At 34.8% G+C, this 24,785-nt stretch overlaps 1 protein-coding gene across 1 annotated transcript; it reads right to left on the reverse strand.

Annotated features, from left to right (window-relative positions):
• Positions 1–420: 420 nt before the first annotated feature.
• Positions 421–21,243, reverse strand: LOC129273145 (tripartite motif-containing protein 66-like). The gene is made up of 10 exons (XM_054910186.2): positions 21,158–21,243; positions 19,456–19,585; positions 16,008–16,204; positions 14,710–14,869; positions 11,222–11,703; positions 10,306–10,401; positions 9,411–9,534; positions 8,487–8,570; positions 6,065–6,202; positions 421–3,670 (listed from the first exon to the last, which is right to left on the reverse strand). The coding sequence occupies exons 1-10, from the start codon at positions 21,169–21,171 to the stop codon at positions 3,284–3,286; spliced, it is 1,812 nt and encodes a 603-aa protein (XP_054766161.2). The 5' UTR covers positions 21,172–21,243; the 3' UTR covers positions 421–3,283.
• Positions 21,244–24,785: the final 3,542 nt, after the last annotated feature.

The following is a 24,785-nucleotide window of genomic DNA, read 5'->3' on the forward strand; positions in this document are numbered from 1 at the left end:
ATCATTTTATTTTTCTTGTAGCAATTGTTGTCGCGTATGTCAATCTAACGTCCCTAATATTAAATCTTATTTATTTATTTATTTATTGGTTTACTTTATTTTATACTGCAGGGTAGGCCTGTTCAGTTATGCAAAACTGTTTTCCAAAGGCGCCCTGCAGTTTAACAAATAATTTTCCCACCATCGCCACTACCAACAACAAAAACAACGCTACTATACCATATCGACAACTCCACCACCAACAATAACATCAACAGAAAATCCACTACCACCACAACTGCAACAACTTTATATCCGATTTTTCTTTTGGGGGGGTCATTCAAATCAATTTAAAGCTGTGCCTGTGGTGCCCTTGCCTTTTTAAGAAAAGGAGTAAAATTAAACAAGAGCAATCATTAAGGACCACAAATAACGAAATAGTTGAGTTTAAAACTTTTAATTATCCCTGAAATTACAGAACTTGTATAAATTCCATAGAACCTGGTCATTAATGAATTGATATGGCATAGATTACAAAATGAACATTACCTTTCGACTATTGTGTTTCATGAAGCTGCTCGTACTAAATTGATGAGTGACTTTACGCTCGTTTGGTGACCCTTTGTTGTGCTTATTGATCCCTGCTACTGACTTGAAGTCAGCTGAATAGGGTTGTTTACTTAGTTGTGCATAATATAAACTAAGTACATATTCCAGTTGTTATGTATAATGAAACACCTACCTGTGGCCGGTTGCATAAATCTTTTGCCATTAAAAAAACCTCTGGCAAACAAAATATGCCGCTGAAACTTAACACATTGAAAACCTTTGGCAAATTAAAAATACCAGAATTGTTCTTTTATGCAACATGCCCTGTTAATATAAAGAATTTTATTGTTTGCATATCATCACGAATACGTATTGGGCAGGGTAGTCACCACAGTAGTCTTTACTCTTAAAATGCTGGGCAACATACTGTCCACACAACAATTAGTTTTAAAAAGTTATCCAACTTTGGGTATATTTCAACCAACACTGTGTAGTCTTCACCCAAAGGACACATTATTGGTTTAAAACTACCCAGAATTGATAAATTTTTAACCAATAATTGAGTGGACAGTATGTTGCCCAACATTTTTAAGAGTGTAATAGGCAGACGACCTAAAATATAAATAATGGGTACTTGGAGTCTTGGATAATGACATTTAAGTGATGTGAATATAGTTATTTTAGTAATATGTAAGGGTGATAACCGATTAAGTAGGGTTTAAAGAAATCTATATGACTTGATTATAATACATATCTTTTATGACATATAAATATTTATTATCACGTTTATGTTAAAATATAACTTTTGAAAGTTTCCATGGCAAAGAAGAAGAGTGTAGTAGTATCACGGTTCGTTTTCTTTCGTAGTTTCAGGACCACACAATCTCGACGTTTCGACAAGTATGTTTATTTGGTTCAGGAGAATAATGAAAAAAATGTATGTTTTATTGAAATAAATCAACATAAAGCAGGCACCCTGAAATATCTAGCCTTCTTTAAAGCTTTTGCTCATTCTCCTGAACTTGGACACACTTGTCGAAACGTCTAGTTTGTGTGGTCCCTTTATGCCCACGAAAGAATACGTGGTGTACATGAAACCAGTACAGTATCTGTTAAAATATTGCGTACAGAAATGTTAAATATACAAGAACAACTTTATATGAATAAAAATACATACAATAGAAAGTATTAAAGAAATGACATACCAATGGAATGGGACAAGTAAAATACAAAGAATAGAAGACGATTACAACAAGAATAATGTAACTTGAATTTATGTAGTTTCCAGCTTAACACTTATAATTTACATCTCATTTTCAAACTGCAGTATTACTTGATAAATTTTTGTTTAAACATATTTCTGATATATTCATATAGTGTAGTGCATGCATATATTACAAGATAGGCTAAATTTATGGCTTATATATGATCCACAAATTCGTTGGAAATAAGAAAAAATATGTTTTTTAATTGAAACTGAATTAAATAAATAAATAATAATTATGGCAAGATAGACATGATAGATAAAAATTCATACTAATTACAAAAACTGTTTCTTACTCAACTCTCCCAGCAAAAAACAGTCTTTCACATTGTTTCATCAACAAATCGGTATTTTGATAGTTACATTGAATATAATAAACATTAAATATAAGTAATTGCACAGGTGTATAAATACATGAATTCGTTATGTACAACTGCATAAGTAGGGATATGCAATCTTAATCTAGTGTAATACATAATAATTTATGAAAGTGACTATACATTAACAAACCTTTCATAAGAAACAACCTGTTTAAATGAATAAACCAGACCAATACTGTACACTTAGTAATCCAGTGACAAATCACTATAACGCAAGTGGAAAATAAGGCACTGGCGTACAGATAGGGGGGGGGGGCTTGGGGGCTTCTCGATCAAGAAAAAAATGAGAAAAGTAGAACAAGAGAGAAGGGTGAAATATGATATTATTTTTTAAATATTATATCGAAATCTATCACAAAATTTTATTTTTGCTATAAAAATGTCAACATTTTTGCTCGCTGGCTTCGCTCGCTCGCAATTTTTTTAAAACAAATTTTACGCAATACGCCATACATAGCCCCCTCAAAACTTTTGGCTTATTCCGCCACTGAGATAAGGGGGTCTTATCATCTTTTTGTTTCGACGATTTTGTCTTGGCAAGGTGGCGAGTTTTCGGGTAACACAGATGAAGAGATGAAACAGAAGGGAATTTGAATCGGTAGGCTTGAACAGGATAACACATGAAAACCCAAAAGCTTATTTCCTGTGGGATCCATGTATATAATTATAATGATTGAAAGGTAAAATATCAAAATCAGGAATTAGAGATCGAGATGGTTTGTTCAAAAAAAAGAGGAGGAAGAAAGGGAGATGATGATGGTGATGATGATGATGAGGATGAAGAAGAAGAAGAAGAAGGGAAGGAAAAGAAGGATGAGGAGTAGGAGGAGGAAGAAGAGGATGAGAAAGGAGGATTTTAGCGTCTTTCTGTCTCTATGAGATAAGATAAAAGATAAGAACGGAGATAAGAACGTTTCCAGAACACCACCCCATCTTATATGAAAATGTACTTATCCCTGGTTCTATCTTTTTATGCTCATTTATATATTTTTCTACCGCTCCCCCTGCCCTCATTTTTAAACATAGGATCGTTGGCGTTTACATGCAACAAAATGATATTTTAAAAAATCATTCGATTATCTTTGTCAGTAGGGGCCTAACGATTGTCTCATCAATCTCCATTGTTAAATACCATTCCTTCACGTCTGTGTCTGTCTTTCGATGGCGATGTGTTACCATGGTTTCGTAATGTTACTTCCTTGTATTCTTTGCTACTCGGAGACTGTCTGTCTGCAGGATCATCGGCGGGACTCTTTTCAGGTTGATCTGAAGCTTCGTCCCTATGATTCCTTCGACTGTCATATGGCATGGCTGGGGTTGCCACAGGGTTGTCGTCCGAACTAGAGTGGTCAGTGTCTGACATCACTTCGTTAAGTGATTCTTGACCTTGCTCTTCACCGATGACTGACCCATCAAGTTGAGATAATGCTTGAAGGAGACAATCTGGTTGGAGATGGATGATTGTACAAGTTTCCAGTGGTATTTCTTTATCGTCAACCTACCAGAAACACAATGGAGAAATGAAAATATGTCGACATACAGATGATAATCGTAATTAACTTGGCCGTGCGCAACATAATTACACAGGAGCAGAGGGCAGTTGCCACCCCCCCCCCCCCGCCGAAAGTTTGAAAACTTGCTTTTTGTGCAAAAAAATCCTTCAATTTCATTTTAGAAATTGGTAAACATGGTAAAGTGCCCTACACACTAAGAAAATATTAACTTTGTACAAAAGGTGCAGACCAGGGCCCCGTCTTACAAAGAGTTACGATTGATCCGATCAATCGTAACTATGGACGGCCAGCAACGTCAACATCTATTATGCATGTTTGTTCAAAATATTTTGTAGCTATGGTGTATATTCATGCATTCATTGTTTTCTTGAAAATTCACTTCGCTTCTCTTTGCATGCATACAGAGGACATTGTGCAAGTTTTTCGTAGAAAAAATTATGACACTGATGGATTTCCATAGAGTTATGATTGATCGGATCAATCGTAACTCTTTGTAAGACGGGGCCTAGATGTTACACTAGGCGCACCTTTAGTGTGCAACTTTGTACTTTTTGTGTAAACCTGCATGTTTGCACATTTTTGATAGGTGCAATTGGGGAAAGAGTTCCATAATTATGTACCCCCACCCCCTAAAAAAAAACAAGTATCAAATCTTCATTTTCAGCCCTTTTTCCTTTCCTGTATTTAAATGTGAATAAAATCTAGATAATAATGGTCCTAAAATTAGATCAATTTTTCGGCCCGTAGTAGTAGAGTAGTAGTAGTGGTGGTAGTAGTAGTAGTAGTAGTAGTAGTAGTAGTAGTACTAGTAGTAGTAGTAGTAGTAGTAGTAGTAGTAGTAGTAGTAGTAGTAGTACATTTTAGCAGTAGTAGTAGAAGTAGCAGTAGTAGTAGTAGTAGTAGTAGTAATAGCAGTAGTAGTAGTAGTAGTAGTAGTAGTAGTAGTAGTAGTAGTAGTAGTAGTAGTAGTAGTAGTAGTAGAAGTGGTAGTGGTAGTAGTAGTAGTAGTAGTAGTAGTAGTAGTAGTAGTAGTAGTAGTAGTAGTATATTTAGCAGTAGTAGTAGTAGTAGTAGAAGTGGTAGTGGTAGTAGTAGTAGTAGTAGTAGTAGTAGTAGTAGTAGTAGTAGTAGTAGTAGTAGTAGTAGTAGTAGTAGTAGTAGTAGTAGTAGTAGTAGTATATTTTAGTAGTAGTAGTAGTAGCAGTAGTAGGAGCAGCAGTAGTAGTATACTACTACTAGTAGTAGTAGTAGTAGTAGTGTGTGTTGCTAAACTTCGAGTCTCGAGTTTCCAAAATTTCATTTGAATTGGTCCCGGGGGGGGGGGGCACTTTCATTGACGAGTGGATACCATGCGCGACCACGGGGTCTTGAAAAGCATCCTAAACACGTATTTTCCATATTCTGAAAATGCACCCCTTAACAAGTATTGGAAACAAAACGATACTCTTAGCAAGTATTCCCTGGAATGAACCCCTAAACAAGTACAAAGATATTTTATTGTTATGTCACGCGTCCGTCAGTCGTCGGTTTTACGTTTAGACACCATTATTTTGGTTTAGTACGGCCCCACCTTCCACACCTCTCGCACATCGGACTCTAAACACGTAGTGTTTGGGCAAAATGGACATCCTTTATAAAACATTTTGATTTTGTTTTATCATCCATGTCATCCCCGCATATTTGACCCTAAACGCGTATATTTTCAGAGCGAATTAGTTACGTACGTATCGTGCCCTTTCTTGGTCATTAAAGACCCTCGCTTTTAATTGCTTTTAAGCCGCTATTATCCACATATTAGCGAAATCATGCAGGTAAAACACTTTTACTCTGGTGCCGCAAAAATCTTCTAAGGACATAAAAGGAAATGAAGTTGACATGTTGCATGCTTGAAATTCCATTGAGGTAAAATATGCTTTATCTTTTTTTCAGGTAATCGAAGCGAGCTATGCAGTAGAAAACGATTTAAATTATCGATTGGACGATTATAAAAAGATATGCAGTTCAAGGCTAGAGAGTACAAGTATGTAGCCTCCTGTGATTAATATAGAAATTATAGCTAAAAACACTATGAATAAATCTAATTTAAAAAAGGCTCTATAATGACATAAACAAAAATCGTTAAATACACATTTCAACCATTAGTAGGAAAAAATCATTTTGATGGCTTTGTAAAAATAATTTAAAGGCCTATCTACTGCTATTAACAAAATATTATAATTCGGATGAGAAAGGCGAGACTCGAATTTAGTAGTAGTAGTAGTTGTTGTTGTTGTTTAGAAGGGTTACAATAAACAAGTACTAATCTCAGTTGTATATCCTCTCTTGATCATGTTCATATTATTATTTTGATTTTTCCAAAGTTGGCAGATAGGCCTTACCGTATTTTGCCGAAATTCCGTTTCTTCTGTGAAATTCACGTCGTCTGTAACAGCCAGAGTAGAACTTTGATTTCCGGATATAGTGCATGGTAGATGACGTATTGTTTTCATCACATCTTCTACATCGATTTTAATCATCTATATATTTATATATGGATTAAAGGGTTAGACTTATTACCATTCTTAATGTTTAATACCAGCACATAATTTTGAATAAGGAAAGAATTTCCTTTAGAAAAAGAAACTTTCTTTAAAGGGATGGTCCGGGCTGAAAATCTAAATAAATAGAGTAAAATTCCGAGAGCAAAATGCTGAAAATTTCATCAAAATCGGATAACAAATAACGAAGTTATTGATCTTTAAAATTTATCAATATTTTGTGGAAACAGTTATACGCACATCATCATGAATATTCATTAGAATCAGACTAGAGTGTTATTACACAATGACAATTTCATTTGAAAAATAAATAAAATAAATACATTTCCTTTTTTTAATAAACCGTGATCAGTATCACCCACTTTTTTAAATATGCGATTAAGTCAACCTACCACGTCAGGAAATTGGCCATGTTTGCAAATAAAACGCACTTCTCCGGGTGTAGATGGGAGTTTAGGGGCACTGAGCCCCCCCCCCCCCTCCCCCACAAAAAAAAAAAAAAAAAAAAACCACACACAAATCCACGACCAAGAAGAAAGGGGAAATGAGATCAGGAAAGGAAAGGGTGAATTAGGACATCATTTTCGGAATATTACACAAGATTTTTATCTTTAAAAAGGGTCAAATTTTGCTCGCTCGCGACATTCTAGAAATTCAGTACCCCATGCATGCCATGTGCTTTGTTTTGACCCTCATCTTGTTCCTCATTACTGTAAATCTGAATCTGTTTCATACACACAAACTCGCTCATACCAAGTACCCCACAAAAATCGAAAACCCTTCAAATAAAAATTCCCAGTTATTTAGAATATGGAAGGGAATTTCATCTAGGGGCGAATATCATGTTTACTTTATACTTGAGAGATCACTAACTTCTTTGTAATCGAAGGTTTCCCATCCTGGTAGTATTTTGAAAATCCCCGACTTTGAAATTATTGATTGATAAATCTGATGAGTCATGTTGGATTTTTCCAGTCACGGGTTTACTATTAATATCAAAAGTTCGTTCACTGCGAAAAAAAAACCCGTTGTATTTCCAAGTATAATTTTATTCTGACACACTATTATCTTGTGTTGATATATGTGATTTAAAAAAAGAATGTACCATTTAGCGAGGAAGTAGTGAAAATAGCAAATATATTATTTTTAGTTGCTTTCATGATAGTAGTACAGCCCACATCCAACCATCGCGTTATCCGCAAAACAAAAGTTGTAGTTTAGGGCCTAAAACATTTGTAAATTTCAGGGCAGTCTCATACCTGGTAAAACTCGCCGGGATAATTTATTTCTGACAACCAGAAAGTAAATATGATAATGAGCACTTTCATCTGTGTTGGTTAAAACATAGAAATCTAAGGGATGGTCCAGGCTGGAAAGATTTATATCTCAATAAATAGAATAAAATTCACAAAAGGAACATGCTGAAAATTTGATCAAAATCGGATATAAATTACAAAGTCATGAAAGTTAAGGAATTTTAAAGATTTGCATTATTCCGGTGAAACAGTTCTAGGCATGTCTTCATGAATATTCATTAGGTGGGCTGATGATGTCTTATCCCCACTTGTTCTTTTGTGTTCTATTATATGAATTTAGGCTTATTCCAAATTTTTCTACCAAGAACTAAAACAATTGAATTGTCAACTGATTAAGTGCATTAGTTATTCATTGCTGCAACTTATTTCATCATATTGAAGACACATCATTTACACATGTATGAAAAAATGAAACATTTATGATTTTATGTAATAACATAAGAAAAGGGAAAGTGGGGATGTGACATCATCAGCCCACCAAATGAATATTCATGGCGATGTGCACTTAATTTATTGTTTTCACAAAATACCAATAAAACTTAAAATTCAATAACTTCGTTATTTGTTATCCTATTTTTATGAATTTTTCTGCATTTTGCTCTGTGAATTTTACTCTATTTATTTTCAATTCAATTCAATTCAATCTTTATTTCGCAAAATAGGATAAAAATACAAAGAAACATCAAAACATGTGATTAGATAATAAATAAATTGCGTGGCTTTCCATGAAGGTTATTAGAAACCTGTAAGGCTGGATCGCCAAAACACATAGTAAAATGACAACAATATAAATAAAAATATTATATTTAGATATAATATTTTCATCCCGGACCATCCCTTTAAATAGACACAAATCCCACTGGAGGGCACTCTCTCTCTCCCTCCAAAGCCTCTCATACTGTTTTAGGGTCGATTAGTTCGAAATTAAATATAGAAATAATTCTTACCTCATTGCTCTTGACATTAATATGAAAGCCCTGTACATGCTTAGAGATAGCACATCGAACTCCATGATTTATACGAAGAGAAAACTAAAGGAACACAAGAAAAAAAAACAGACATTTCATACACAAATATAAGAAATAATGGAATGACAAGTGAAATAGAACTACCCCAAAAATTATTTTAACAAATCTTTGCGAAAAAGACATGTGAGGTACAACAGCATACATGAAATAATAAAAGGTAATAATGAAACTTATAAGGCGCTCATATTTACTCTGCAATTGGCTTGGTTCACTAAGTTTTTAGCACATTATCATTATTACCATGATATAACCCCTCTGATTTAGCCATTACGGTGCAAAACCGTTTCAAGAAATGAATATTCATATCAGGTATCTATTACTTCTCGTGGGTCAAGTGCAGCACAATAATGTATGAATTTCTTGCAGAAGTAAATTCCCAGCATGACAGGGATTCGAACCCAACTCAATGTCAGAACCACTTGACCATCACTCTAGATTTACTACTAGTATTTACTTTTTTTACTATTTACTATTTCCTGGAACTGAAATTTCAAATTAGGCCTTACTTATTGTTCGTTTATTATGATCATTAGAAGGGCTGAAGGGGAACCACTAATGAATTATTCATGTGGCTCATTAGACACAGGATATAGCGTCATGAGTTTACTTTACAAAACCATATATTCTATGGTTTACATATTACAACCTTATTCCCACGTCAATTATCAACTGCTATGATTATTATATGAAATTTATCTAATCCATTATTTTATGACTTCCGATGCGTGTCAAGCTGTCAGATAATGCAATTCTATTCGAATAATTAATTTGATTGTTAGTTTCGGTATCATTTTGCTTTCGCATTTCCCTGTCTAGACTTGTATGAGCTATTTTATAACTAACCTTTTCAGACTCGTTTCTTTGAATATATTTGGCCATTTTTCGGGCATTCATACATTGCTTGGCATCTATTGCAAGTATTCTATCCCCATCGTGTAATCTTGATCCCGGTTTCGTTGATTTCACACTGTTTGGAAAAAAATGATATATACATGTATAATAATAAAATATTTGTCAAATACTTTTTTAAGAATTACAGTTTTCATGAAACTATTGTAAACAAATCTTTTGTTCAACAATGCTACGTACTAAGTTCTTTACTGAAAGCATATTATGCTTGAGATTAAGAATACATCCAATCATGTCAATGAAATATGTCAAATAATTTATAAAAACGGCAATAAACAACCCCCCCCCCAAAAAAAAAATAATAATAATGACAGGCCATATGGAATTCACTGTTTTTTTTTTCACGTTGCTTTCTCTCTCTCTCTCCCTCTCTCTCTCTCTCTCTCTCTCTCTCTCTCCCTCTCTCCCTCTCCCTCTCTATCCCTCTCTCTCTCTCTCTGTTATGTCACACACCTTGAGATTTCAGCTGAATGGAATGGGAACTATCCTATTTTATTTCTAATTTGCCTTATTTCAAACAAAATACAAATAAAGTTAATAAAATAATTGTGTTTTCGTTCATAAAACTTGTTATAATAACTCATTTCCAATAACAGTTAAAAGCTACTAAAATCCTTCATTCCGATTGGCTGATAGCAAGGTTGTTATAGAAATTCTCCATTCTTATTATAATTATTATATTTTTATGAAACGGGATACAATCTTTTGAAATGTCATGATGTTAGATTTAGAGCACACAAATCAGCTCAACTGAAAATCATAGTTATATAGAAATGGTTGTTTTATTCAATTTAAATTGAAAAGATTTGTTTAGATTTACTATACTTACCAGACGTTCCCATTTAAATCAACAAGAACAGTACCCATGAGATCCTTTCTCATATATCTTCCTTCCGTGATATCACTATCTATTAATGGAGAATACCTGGCAAAGATAACAAAAAAAGAATTGGGTTTTATATTCATTATTTTTCTCATTTCCTTTTTAGCATGTTAAGTGCGTATCGACTTAATGTGAAAAATACACAGAGGGTTCACCTCAAATTCGATTTCCAACAGGAAATAAAATCAGTACATACATGAAAAATTTACATTCAAGTAATGTGAATGAAAATAAACATACTAAGGAAATCCATACATTATGCATGTATGATATTTTGTAGGCAGTTTATAAATCCTAATTAAGATATAAATATGAGTATCTGTAGGATTGAGGGACTCACTAAAACCATATCTAGCATGTATAATATTCATGTTTTTATTTTTAAAAAACCAATGATTCATATGCTTTAGCCAATCGCTGAATTGGTCAAGTCTACAATATACATGGGTTCATGAATAGAAATTAATAGGGAATAAAAACCTGTAGGTACGAAGCATGACAAAACAATATAATGATACGACCTCGTGACCCCCCCCCCCCCCCCCCCCTTCGAATGGCGCGGCGTGACTCTAAAAATATGAAATGAAATATGAAATGAAATATAATTTCTTCGTAATGGATTTGAAATAATGTTTACAATATAATTCCTTAGAAATTATATTGTGTTTCCTTCCTTACCCCCCCCCCCCCCCTTGAGGTCATGGGGAGGGGTTTACTACACCACCTGTATGTCAGTACTGTTTAGAAAAGAATTAAGATAAACAAAATGTAAGATGGGAGTTTCAGAGAAAGGGTATTTTTTACAGAAAGAGAGAAGACGATGTGTGTTAATGGAATGGTTAAAACCAATATTTAGACCTACCATTGCCTGCTATCAAGTAATGAACTTAGGCTGCTAGGTTGGGAAAGCAGCGAAAAATCGGTTGAATTGGACGGTGACAAAGTCGAATGCAATGACAGCGACGGCGACGATGGTGATGGTGGTGGTGATGATGATGACGATAATGATGATGATGGTGGTGGTGATGGTGGTGGTGGTGGTGATGATGATGATGATGGTGGTGGTGGTGGTGGTGATGATGATGATGGTGGTGGTGGTGGTGGTGATGATGATGATGATGGTGGTGGTGGTGGTGGTGATGATGATGATGGTGGTGGTGATGGTGGTGATGATGATGATGATGGTGGTGGTGGTGGTGGTGGTGGTGGTGGTGGTGGTGATGATGATGACGACGACGACTCTGTGCTGACCAATTCCACAATCGGACTCGTCTCTTTAATTTGGCGTGAAGTAGTATGTTTCACTCTCCCCGCCAATTCATTGTTAGTTTTTACCTCCTTTTTCTGAAAAAAATCAATTCAAAAGCCAGTAAAAAAAGTATTATTGTTAGAGTTACGAGATTATAATTTTTTTCTAAAATGCAGCTTTTATATTTTGTTGTGACTCCCTGTTAATTTGAATTAATTAATTCTTACTAAATCAGTTAAAGCAGTGTGATTTTGTTGTGAGAGCAAGAGAATGAAGTTATCAAACATCCAACTTATACGTGATTTATTGATTTGGGACGGTTCCACAGGGACAGGGGCGGTGACCACCCTTATGCTGCCCCCACCACCCATTAACATACCCTGGCGCCGCCCCCCGGATCGAGTTGTTCTATTTCAGAATAAAAGTCAAATAATTTCATTTTTAATGGCTAAATATTTTTGTCATTATGATTGGTGTGACGAAAACATTATAATTCCATCATTATTTGCTATTTCACAACTTGTGGTAAAGTTTGTGCGAAATAACCTTTCAGTAAATAATTCGTTAATTGCACATGAACTTTCCCCTCTTATATTTAAATCCAGAATTAATACCTGATTGTTTATTTCATATTTGTTTTTTACAATAAATCCATATTCATACAATTATACGAATTATACATCAAACCTCAAAGATACTGGAAATTAATACTGATGCGTTTCAACGATTACAAAATGAAATATTAACGATATGTATAAAGCACCCTCTCCTTTAAGGCAATCGCACACCTTACGATTGGTCTGCGACCCGATTTCAGAATAAAATGTAGTAGAGTTTGATGCTAATATTGAGACTAGGAATATCTTACTTTGAATGTTCTAAATCATCGTACAAATACTTATGTTCAAATCTGTGACTATGCTATCATCCTTCTTAGAATAAAAACGAATTTAATATCTAGTCGTAATGACGTCAAATAGCAGTCGTACGATTGGCTACGATTTGAAACTAATTTGGCCTTTACTCCAAAATAAAGGCCTGATATCTTTCAACGTGGTTATATAGTATTCTTTCAATTAATTTAACCCCAAATAAAATGATATGTTCCATTCACATTTTCAGAAAATGAGCAAAATGCGATTTGTTCCAAAATCGGATCGCGACCAGTCGTAAGATGTGCGGTGGCCTCTATGCCTACTCTACATGGAAGGGACTCCAATTCCCCATATTATTCATGCTTTTTCTGCAAGAAAAAAAGAGAAGCAAGTAACTATGTGCTTTTGTTTAATTGTTTATTTATCAATTGTTATCGATGTGTCGTCTTCATAGTCAAATAAATAGGCTGTGACGTTATACACGTTGGTAGGATTATTACATGTCATAAACATATAAAAAGAAAGGACATATATCATGATCTTACAAGTTTTTATGTTTTATTTTCATTTTTTTAGAAAGAGTGTGTGGTGGTTAACTTTTTCAAATTTTCATGGACAAAATATGACGACAGGGACGAAGAAAGGGTTGACATTCGCATCATCCAAAATGTTGTACGCCACATGAATTATAAAAGCGTCGGCCATCATTTCGTCATTATTTGCGGAATTAAGATCCAGGGGGGGGGGGTAAACACTGAACCCCTAGATTGTATGACCCTGATGTTGTGTTTAAAATTAGTTTGATTTATTATATTTTATGTTATAAGAACATATTTATACCGTATGGGTACTAGTATTCAACCCGGCATAATTCAAAGATTTTGACATATTCCCCAAAATATTTAGAAATAGGGAATTTATCTTAATTTCATACCTTTGTTATTTCCAGGGTAATCCGTTGTCGGTATTTTCTTTGTCAATCTGTCGACTGTATGCGCGAAGGATCGAATTATGCGGCGATGGCCTTTTGCACTGAATGGCACTAGTATTCAACCTAGTGAGGATTGATAGCAAATCTCAAAAGGGTTTAGATTGCTAAATTAGATCTAGATCTATGTAAGTCTCTGGCTTTGATTAATTCCCTGTTTGGTCTCATCTCAAATGGTCTAGTCCATAGTCGGATGGGACAAGGGCAGATTGAGAGACAGGGCCATCTTTCATCGCTAGGTTGAATACTAGTGCCGACGGGTTGAATACTAGTACCAAAATCCGTCGCCGTATAATTCGATCGCCCGCGCACACAGTCAACTGGTTGAAGAAAAAAATAACGGAAAAAGAATAACCAGCATTTGCTCTTGGAAATGAGACGGGTCTGAAATTCAGGTAAATTCTATATTTCTATATATTTGAGGAAACTCTCCAAACGGGTTGAATACTAGTGCCCTTACGGTACAGGTATAAAAGATCAGCAAAAAGCTGTTTTCCATCAATGACCCGATGAAAACACTGAGAATTACGATTGCAACAAGTACCATCAATATCATACATGTAATAAATTCAAATTCTGGGTGATTATTTTGGCATGGGTTAGTAACATGAATCAACAAATATTTTCACAAAAAATTATAACATGAAACATATTAAAATTTTAAGGTTATCACAACGGAAAACCTAATTTGAACTACAAATCTTATAATTTATTCACTGATAAAAACCACTAAAATGAGAGTACGTAATAAATAGGGGCGCTAGAGAAATTTGAGTGAAACAATATTCAGTATAACGGTTATAAAACAATATAAACAAAGTAAGATTATACAAACAAGTAAGATGAATGCATAAGCTCATATTCGTCAAATATAACTTGATTCAAGTAATAAATTGTAATAAGAAATTATAATGCATGACTAGTCACAACACTATTCTGACATTATGTTCTAACTCATTAATTCATGTAATATATTACAAGTAATACATTTCTTACAATGAATTGGTGTATAATGAATAAGCTTACAAATTTTGAATAATCCTAATTTCAGAAACCAAATACTCGTAGGCCTATACATACATATAATGAAAGTACGAACAAGATTATTCAGAATACCATTATCATAAAATATTCAAAGTTTGTACAAAAAATGTACAAAGCAGTGAATCACTGCCTACATCTTGGAGTGGATATACAAAGCTCATAACAACAAAGATATAAAACTATAAAATTCTTACCTTTAGAAGAAAGCCTGGTGGCGCGGAAGTTTGCTTGGTGAGTTTCTTTTTTTCTCTTCTTGATTCAATTTCAGTTTGTACCCTCCTAATTCCAAGAGGGGGATTATATTCCTTACCAACTATCATGCAGATTAATTTTTCCCACTCATCTGCTTGTTTCCTAAAATGAAATATTTAACAAAATGGCCGATATTGGCTATAAAACAAACAAAATACCGGCCTTTCCAAAAATATAAATAGGTACATAAACAGTATCGATAAATTTAGGCGTTAACAGTATAGTTATAATGGTTTACAGACGGTGAGGAAAGAAAAGGAAAAATACATTTTATATTGTATGAAATATTATTACAATGATGATGATAATGATAATTCTAATAACATATAATCGAAATACGTATATAAAGTAAATTTACAATGATAAGGTTTCAAGCAGACAAAGTTACGTGACAAATAGGGAAGTTTGTGTGTGTTTTGGGCTATTACAGACGTGTATACACCCGTCCAGGGCCCCGTTGTACAAAGAGTTACTATTGATCCGATCAATCGTAACTCTATGGAAATCCATCAGTGTCATAATTTTTTCTACAGGAAATTTGCAAAATGTCTTTTGTAATCAAATGAGAACACTCCAAATTGTCAAGAAATCAATGAATTTATGGATATGGATTCATATCTAGAATTTTTTTGAACAAACATGCATTTCATATGTTGACTTTGCTGGCTTTCCATAGTTGCGATTGATTGGATCAATCGTAACTCTTTGTACAACGGGGCCCAGGTACATGTTTCATAAAACTATTCGTTAGTTAAGAGCGACCTTACGAACGACTTGTGATCGTTTCGTAATTATGATCTACCACAAGAAAGGATTTAAATTATCTGTATCAAAATGTTTAAAAGTTTGAAGGTTTAAAACAACAGCAACTTACATTCAATTATAAATTTACCTGGGTTTTTTTTAGCAGGGGGCAGGGGGCTTTCATGAAAAGTTGTGTCTGTGATTTCCATTGACTAATTACTCTGGGCCAATCAGATGCTAGGGTTTGCAGTAGCTTTTAACAAAAGTCATTGAAAATCAGAGAAAAGATGGTTCGTGAAACACTGTCCAGGTGGTTGTTTCATAAAGATGTTCGTAAGTTTGGAGCGACATTAAGAACGACTGGTGATCCTTTCTTGTGGTAAATTGTATATTGAATTGGCGATGGTTTAGCGTGTAAGAAGGCTTCACCGGTCGCTCTTCAAGTCGCTCTTAACTTACGAACAGCTTTATGAAACGGCCCCCAGGACTAACTCACTTGGTGTCAAACTCAATGAATGTCAAGATAGAACCTCCAGGCCCACATCCTATGATAAGGATGTTGGTTCCTCGACGTTGTTCAACTGATACCACTGTATTGGTAGAATATCCATTCTCTTCAACACCCTTATAACACTTCAGCATCCAATTATTGTCATCTTTGTTCAACTCATATGTAAAACGCTCTTTTGTACTCTGTCGGTTGAAAAAGGGGTTAATTAAAATAATGAGTATAATCATAATAATTCGATTACTAGTAGTTTAACAATAAACATTCAATTCAATTCATTTTTCATTCTTCAGCATGATACAAATAAGTACAAGATAAATTAATTCAATTTAAATAAAAGCATGAACAAAATTCAACATTGAATAAATGATATACATATTCAATAAGTGATTCAAATATAAATTAACATGCATGTCAAATTTAAATCAATATAATCAATATAATCAAATATAATTAAATCAATATAATTATATATCATGAGAAGAATGTATATTGTATATTCATACTAATAAATGTTGTACATTATTATCATTACTAACAAAATAAATTGACATTGACTTCCGACAGTATTGTGAATTACTCATTATATGTCCTGTGATAGTTTATTGTTTGGTAGGCCTATTCCTGCAAGATGATCTTCACAATTAGTTCTACCGCCTGCTTTGTATTTTAATCTATAAAACAGTTGTTCCCTTTGGTTGTCTTGGTTTTTTGTTTCTAATTAACAGTTTTAATTCAGTTGAATTTATAAAGATTATTCTATTTTACTTAATTAAAATAAACTTTGTTTAAGGCGATTGTTATTATTAAATCAGATCAATCAAATTCAATTTGTTTAATAGTTTTGATCTAAAATCAATGAAATTTTCAATATGTGACCGCGATAGCTTGTTTTAGTGAGAACAAAAATAGGGAGCTTCCTTGTTCGCTTTCCAGTGGGCAGAAGCTTGACAGACGATGACTCAACAATCGAAACCCATGCCAGCATCATGCTCCGAACATTCCCGAAGTGATGACGTCATAATTTCCAATTGCATTTGATTATGTTTCTCCGAGAATATAGAAAAAAAAACACGAAGTAAAAACAGAATTTATTTTCATGACGTCATTTAGGTACTCGTACCAAAGACACATTGGGCATAGTCCGGCTTTACATAGAGTGCTCTTCCGTCTGGTTTCTACAATAGGTACGTTTCTAATTTACTACGGTGAATTTCTCTACTACGCATCGATTCCTTCATGTCCTTCGAAAATACAATTAAAACCACAGCTGATCGAGAGGCTTTTGTCGAAAGTTGTGGAACTGGGGCATCATATCATTCCATTTATGCTAAATATTATACTTTTTTTGTTTTTTGTTTTACGAAGTAAGAATACTTGTCTGTAAAATTGTATTTGATTTGTATTACTTTATATTACTTTGTATTATGTTTTGAATGGAAATGGAATAAATAATTGAATTGAATTGAATCATTCGATGATTCGCACCGGACGATCAATATTGCAAATAATATTATGTCGTTGTCTAGAGATTCCGATGCTCTCCGGACAAAAGCCTCTCGATCAGCTATCCATTGTGATTTTATTTGCAATTTACGTTGGCGATAGTTTCCCCGTAGTAAATGTGAAAAGTCTGGGATAATGTCATGAAAAAGCAACAAGGTTCTGTGCATTAAAGAGATACTCCAGGTTGAAGATATTTATATCTCAATAAATAGAGTTAAATTCACAGAGCAAAATGCTGAAAATTTGATCAAAATCGGATAACAAATAACGAAGTTATTGAATTTCAAAAGATTGCATTATTGCGGTGAAATAGTTCTAGGCATAATTTAATGAATATTCATTAGGTGGGCTGATGATGTAATCCCCACTTGTTCTTTTGTATTTTATTATATGAAATCAGGTTTATTAAAAAAAATTGGATTGACAACTAATTAAGTGCATTAGTTTATTGCTGCTACTTATTTCGTCATAATGAAGGCACATCATTTACACATGACGGGTGTGAAAAATGAAACAATTATGATTTCATGTAATACATAAGAAAAAGGAAAGTGGGTATGTGACATCATCAGCCCACCTAATGAATATTCATGACGACGTGCATAATTATGACTGCTTTCACAAAATATTGCCAAACTTTCAAATGCAATAAATTTGTTATCCGATTTTGATGAAATTTTCAGCGTTTGCTTTGTGAATTTTACTCTATTAATATGAATATCTCCAGCCTGGGGAGCGTTTCATGAAAGGACTTGTCGGACGTTTTATCCGACAAGTCCTGTTTTATCCGACAGTTACCATAATAACACTGCCTCATTATTGTTCTTATTTCTTTATTATATTTAGAGACGTTTGTAGGTAAAAAGCACTGTAACAATGCCCGTAGAGATGTATTATATTGACAACACCTTACATTGACGAGTGGATACCATGCGCGACCAAAAAAACACGTAAAAAGGATGTCTTTTTCACGATAGGGCACGTTACGTACGTAACGTGATAAGGGTGTCAAAAACACAAAAATAATGAAAAAAGGGTATCTATTTCGCTAGGACAATTACGTGTTTAGGGTCTAATTTGCGGGGATGATAAAACAAAATTAAAATGTTTTATAAAGGATGTCCCTTTTTGCCCCAACACTTCGTGTTTAGAGTCCAATTTGCGCGAGGTGTAGAAGATGGGGTCGTACTAAACCAAATTAGGTAAGCCGACGACCGAAGGACCCGTAACAATAAAACATTGGGACATTCCTGTACTTGTTTAGGGGTTCATTTCAGGGAATATTTGCCAAGAGTATCGTTTTGTTTCCAATACTTGTTAAGGGTAGGGTTTCACACGCCAATTTTTCAGAATATGGAAATTACGTGTTTAGGGTGCTTTTCGAGACCCCATGGTCGCGCATGGTATCCACTCGTGAATGGAACTGCCCCCCCCCCCGGGGAATTTTATTCAGTTCAATTCAATTCAACGTAAAAATTAAGACAGGAAATATATAGTCAAAGGCTGAAGTTTAACATGTTTACGGCATGTTTACAATGAAAACCTATTAAGTTCATGCATGGAAATATGAAACAAAAAACAGCGGCAAAACCTACAGGTAGATGGCAGATATTATGGGGAGTTTGCACTGATTGCCAATTCTGAACATAAGTACGTAGAATTTTCTTTTGCATCTTTAAAAAATGATATAAGAGAGTTTGTACCGGCAGATAATTCTGAACATAGTTTTTCTTGTTGCATCTTTTTAAAATATCTGAAGATATGTTTACCCCCATTTTAATTTTGATTGAATAAATACAATATTGTGTCAGGTATGTTTTTGTCAGCAGTAACTCTGATGACATTGCATTTATTCGGGTTTCATTTCATATGATTTTTTAATGACTTTAGGAAACAATTTAGATGGCATTGTATCATGGATGAAGTTTACCTGCATGAAGTCTGAAGAAAATGCTGAACTGTTCCGTGAATTAGCCTGAAATCCTAACAACTGTGCCTTTTTCATGACAGAACCGGCGGGCTCGAAAGACTTCCTGTTGCCCGGGCAACCAGACAGGGGTCTGTTCGTAGACAAGTGATTACAAAACAAATCAAACTTTAAATAGGAGTTTCTTGTATTGTCACTAAGATTCATTTTCCTGAAAAATATTTGGGCAAATAAATACCTAAATGTGTAATGACATAAGTACAATGTTTGTGGACGCTGATTTTAGTCCATAGGTTCAATTCAATGGATATATATAATGTAAGAGCACTGGCTGATCCAGGGGGGGGGCTTAGTTGGCCCTTGTCCCCCCCTCCCCTGAGAGGCACAATGAAAATTTGTAATGTAGATATGCCGTTCTACGACAATTGTGCAGACGCGTAGCCAAGGTGGCGATGGGGGCGACGCCTTCTTTTGATTTGAATTTGACGATATATCCCCTCCCTGCACCCCCCCCCCCCCGGGAACGCGCTTTGCGCACTCTGTAAGTGTTGGCACCAAGTTGGCACGCTTTGCGTGCACTAACCGCCCCCTCCAAAATTAAATCCTGGCTACGCAGTTGCAAGTGTGCCCCCCCCCCTCTTGACAGCGAGGGTCTAATAGTATATACCACTAAAATAGTTTAAATAGAAACTTCAATTTTCCTACCAACCCTGTCGACCACACTTGCCAAAGCGGAACATATCCCCCTCCCACAAAACATTTTCATTGCAAAATAATACCTTTTTACATCCATTTCTTAAACGTTAATTTACATATATTTTTTTATATTCACCCGCTATTAAATTGATGTAGGCGCGATTTTAATATTGCTATATCACCAGCGCACAGGGGCTGCACAATTATATTTTGATAGGGGGCAATTAAGAAGACCTATATGTGGTGTCATATGTTTCTCGAGTAAAATAAATGAGTAAATCATAACCCAGACCAGAACTCTCCTCCCCCCTCTATTCTCTCTTTCTCCCCCTGTTTTTTCTCCTTTATTTCTATACTTGAAATTTATTGGGGGGTCACCCCAGCTGCCCCAACCATGTTGTACCTCCACTGCTTACGGAAAAAGAATGTTCGGACACTCTAAAATGTTAACTTAACATTTTAAAATGGTTGGGGGAGTGACACCCTTTTCTAAAATGCTCTATTGATCATGTTGATTCCACCCAACACTCAATGTGTAATGGAGCAAGTGGCATCACCAAAACCGCCAATTGAAGCCGCCGGAAGAAGAAAAAGAACTGAAGAAGGAGAAGAATAATAATAAGAAGAAGAAGTATGAGGAGGAGGAAAAGAAGGAGGAGGAGAAAAAGAAGCAGAAGAAGAAGAAGGAGGAAAAGGAGAAGGAAAAGAAGAAGAAGAAGATGGAGGAAAAGAAGACGAAGAAGAAGAAGAAAAAGGAGGAGGAGAAGAAGAAGAATAAGAAGGAGGAGGAGCAAAAGAAGATGAAGAAGAAGAAGGAGGAGAAGAAGCAAGAATTGGAACCATGAAAAAAAAGATCACGAGGAACAATAAAAGACAAACAAAGAACATGATCGAGAATGAGGATACGATTAGAGAATCGGGAACGAAAAAAGTTTATCATACAGATAATTAAAGACATTAAAAACAGAGTAAAATGAATGAGAGAAAATATTGGTATTCACAGGCCTACCTATTGGAATCCATTCTAATGACGTCTGCTTCTGAACAATCATCAAAATCCGTCCTCTTATGTCTAACTTTTCACTGACAATGAATAATTGTCATAAGATCGACTGACATATTAAAACAAGGAAGTGTTTAAACGCGAACACAATGTCGCGAGTTCTTAAACTTCGGCGCAGAGTGAAAAATCACAATTACATAAAATGATTACGTATGCAATATAGGCTAATCAAACAAAATACTGGTAATGAACGCGCAGATTTAGGGGCGGGGCCCACTGTAATAATTATTGGGTAAAACTTTTACCACCCTCAGGGTAATTATGTGTCTAACCAATTTTGGGCAGTATTTTACCCAGTGCAGCAGCAATTGCTTTAGAATGAGCAAAATTTTAATCACACTGGATAAATAAAAATGCCCAAAAGAAATGTCCAATGTTGGTCGGACACATGATTACCCTCATGGATATGAGGCGCACTTTTACCCAATATTTTTAGAGTGCCCCGGGTGGGGAGGAGCGTAGGATATACGTGTGATCATATTTTGAACAAAATTTGTTCGCAAAAGATAGGCCTATATTGGTTGTGGTCATGGTAGTATGGTGTGCCTGCCCTTTTAGAGCCCCTTTAATATAAGCAAAGATTTAAGGTAAAGGTTTTTTTTATTGTCCCCAAAATTAAGATTTTTCTTTACTTGTAATTTTTATGCCCCCCCCCCGGCTTATTATATTCACTCGCGTTCGTAATCACTCGCGTCGCGTTGGTAATCACACGCGTTTTTGATTTTTGGCGATTTTTTTTCATTTCGGTGCGATTTTTTTTCTAACGGTGTCTTCAATGGGACAAACAAGCTGGGAAAATAAAATGAAATTGAAATTCGAGTTTCATTTTAAGCCGGCAAGTGCCTTAAATAAGAGGTACTCGACTACTGTTTTAACATAACAAACAAGCAAATCAGCCATGTGGCTCAACTAACTTAGAATAGATCCGGACTTCTACTGTGTCTTATACGAGAACTCCGAGTCGGAACTTGCCATATCTGCCACATCGATATTACATCGTATCATTCCCATATGCGGACATGCCTGCATGCAATGGCCCCAAGGCGGCCGGACCCGGCCGCGGTCGGACACGACGTGCATCGGTAGCATGGAGCAAGCTAACGTGAGTCGAGCTGAGTTAGATCCCACGTTACATATGAGGCGCCGATTGTACCAATATTATATAGAACAATTATTTGTTACATAATCATTATTCATTAAATAATAACTATTATTTATATATAATTTACATTCTATTTGTAAATAATTACTATTATATAAAATAACATTTCTAATTATTTATATATAATTCCAAGTAATACTTCATTATTTGTAAATAATAATAGTTCGACATTCTATTATTTATAAATAATGATTATTTGTTTTTCATTATTTATAAATAATGGTTATTTGTATATAAATAACGATTATTTGTATATAATGGCAAACTGTAAAAATCGTTTATAAATAATGATTATTTATAAATAATGGGACATTCAAACAAAAATGTTATTTATAAATAATGAAACACGATGAATTTTCATTATTTATAAATAATGGGAAACTCAACAAATTATTTATAAATAAAGAAATGTGCACTGGCATTGTTAATAGATAATTATCATTTACAAATAATAGAAAACTCGACAAACTTATTTATAAATAATAAAAAAACGAATTGCAATTATTCATAAATAATGAAGTATGCAGTGTCATTATTTATAAATAATGAAACACAAAAAATTATTATTTATAGATAATGAAAAACAAATAATCATTATTTATAAATAATGGAATGTCGAACTATTATTATTTACAAGTTATGAAGTATTACGTGGAATTATATATAAATAATTAGAAATGTTATTTTATATAATAGTAATTATTTACAAATAGAATGTAAATTATATATAAATAATAGTTATTATTTAATGAATAATGATTATATAACAAATAATTGTTCTATATAATATTGGTACAATCGGCGCCTCATATATAACGTGGGATCTAACTCAGCTCGACTCACGTTAGCTTGCTCCATGCTACCGATGCACGTCGTGTCCGACCGCGGCCGGGTCCGGCCGCCTTGGGGCCATTGCATGCAGGCATGTCCGCATATGGGAATGATACGATGTAATATCGATGTGGCAGATATGGCAAGTTCCGACTCGGGAGTCCTCGTATAAGACACAGTAGAAGTCCAGATCTATTCTAAGTTAGTTGAGCCACATGGCTGATTTGCTTGTTTGTTATGTTAAAACAGTAGTCGAGTACATTTTATTATAAGGCACTTAATTGCCGGCTTAAAACGAAACTCGAATTTTAATTTCATTTTATTTTCCCTGCATGTCTGTCCCATTGAAGACACCGTTAAAAAAAATCGCACCGAAATAAAAAAAATCGCCAAAAATTCAAAACGCGAGTGATTACGAACCCGCACGCGACGCGAGTGATTATAAACTGCCCCCCCCCCCCCCCCACGTTGGAAATGCAAATGTTCATTTTTCACTAATATTTGTAATGAGGCACCATAGCGCTAAAAATAGCGCTAAATGTGCATCGGTTCCATTGTCATCATGGTCACATAGGGGATTCCCGGTCAAAATTAGTCTACCACGCAGACTCTGAATGGCTCGTAAGGTCGCATCTCAGCGCGGCTTGTTTGTGAAGCAAACCAGCCTGAAAGTGAGAGCGAAACGAGCCACATCTGCAGCTACAGTAGACCTAGTCTACTATGCAGACTCCTTGAATCAGATGTGGTACACACACTGCAGAAGTGGGTCTACATAATTTATGTAGACTAGCCTGAAAGGGCGAGTGAAGCGAGCCATTTGCCACAGTTGACTTAGTCTGACATGCAGACTCGTTGAATCAGCTGAGGTACACACACTGCAGATGTGGGTCTACATCTATGCATACTCGTTGATTCAGCTGTGGTACACACACTGCAGATGTGGGTCTACATCTATGCATACTCGTTGATTCAGCTGTGGTACACACACTGCAGATGTGGGTCTACATCTATGCATACTCGTTGATTCAGCTGTGGTACACACACTGCAGATGTGGGTCTACATTTGTAGACTAGGTCAAAATGGTCATAATCACGTAATTTCAAGTTAAAAACGGAAAGGTGTCATGTTTGTTGACTCATCTATATGAGTTAATGGCTTGTTTACTTGTTGACTTGTAACTTGTTATTGAGTAAACGCTTTAAACAACCTGATTAATATATTTGTAGTGATCAGGTGTTTGATTTGAATATTCGTTGTACTTGAACGTTAATGACACAGTGTGTAACTTTAAGACAATTATATCAGTTTTGTTCAAAATCCTACTTTTAACCCTCAAAGAACGACAGTAAGACAATAACAAGGATTTACAAACATGGCTGTTTGTTATTATTTTATTGTGTAGTATATATAGGCCTGTTTCATAAAAAATGTATAAGTACACATGAAATTCACAAATAACATAATTAAAAAGGAATATTAAAACAACGCACTAACTCTTTTATATAACCACGGTACATAAATTATGGTATATGGTATAATGCTGCAGTTTCGCAATGCTTAATTGCTGTCGGGAACATTAG

The sequence above is a fragment of the Lytechinus pictus genome, chromosome 12 (assembly GCF_037042905.1).
Source record: "Lytechinus pictus isolate F3 Inbred chromosome 12, Lp3.0, whole genome shotgun sequence".
In the NCBI taxonomy this organism is placed as follows: domain Eukaryota; kingdom Metazoa; phylum Echinodermata; class Echinoidea; order Temnopleuroida; family Toxopneustidae; genus Lytechinus; species Lytechinus pictus.

Excerpts from the sequence above, each read along its gene's own strand:
- LOC129273145 (XM_054910186.2), bottom strand. Across the intron at positions 6,203-8,486 it reads TTAATGTCAAGAGCAATGAG|ATGATTAAAATCGATGTAGA; the intron begins GTAAGAATTATT and ends ATAAATATATAG. Across the intron at positions 3,671-6,064 it reads CGGAATTTCGGCAAAATACG|GTTGACGATAAAGAAATACC; the intron begins GTAAGGCCTATC and ends TGTTTCTGGTAG.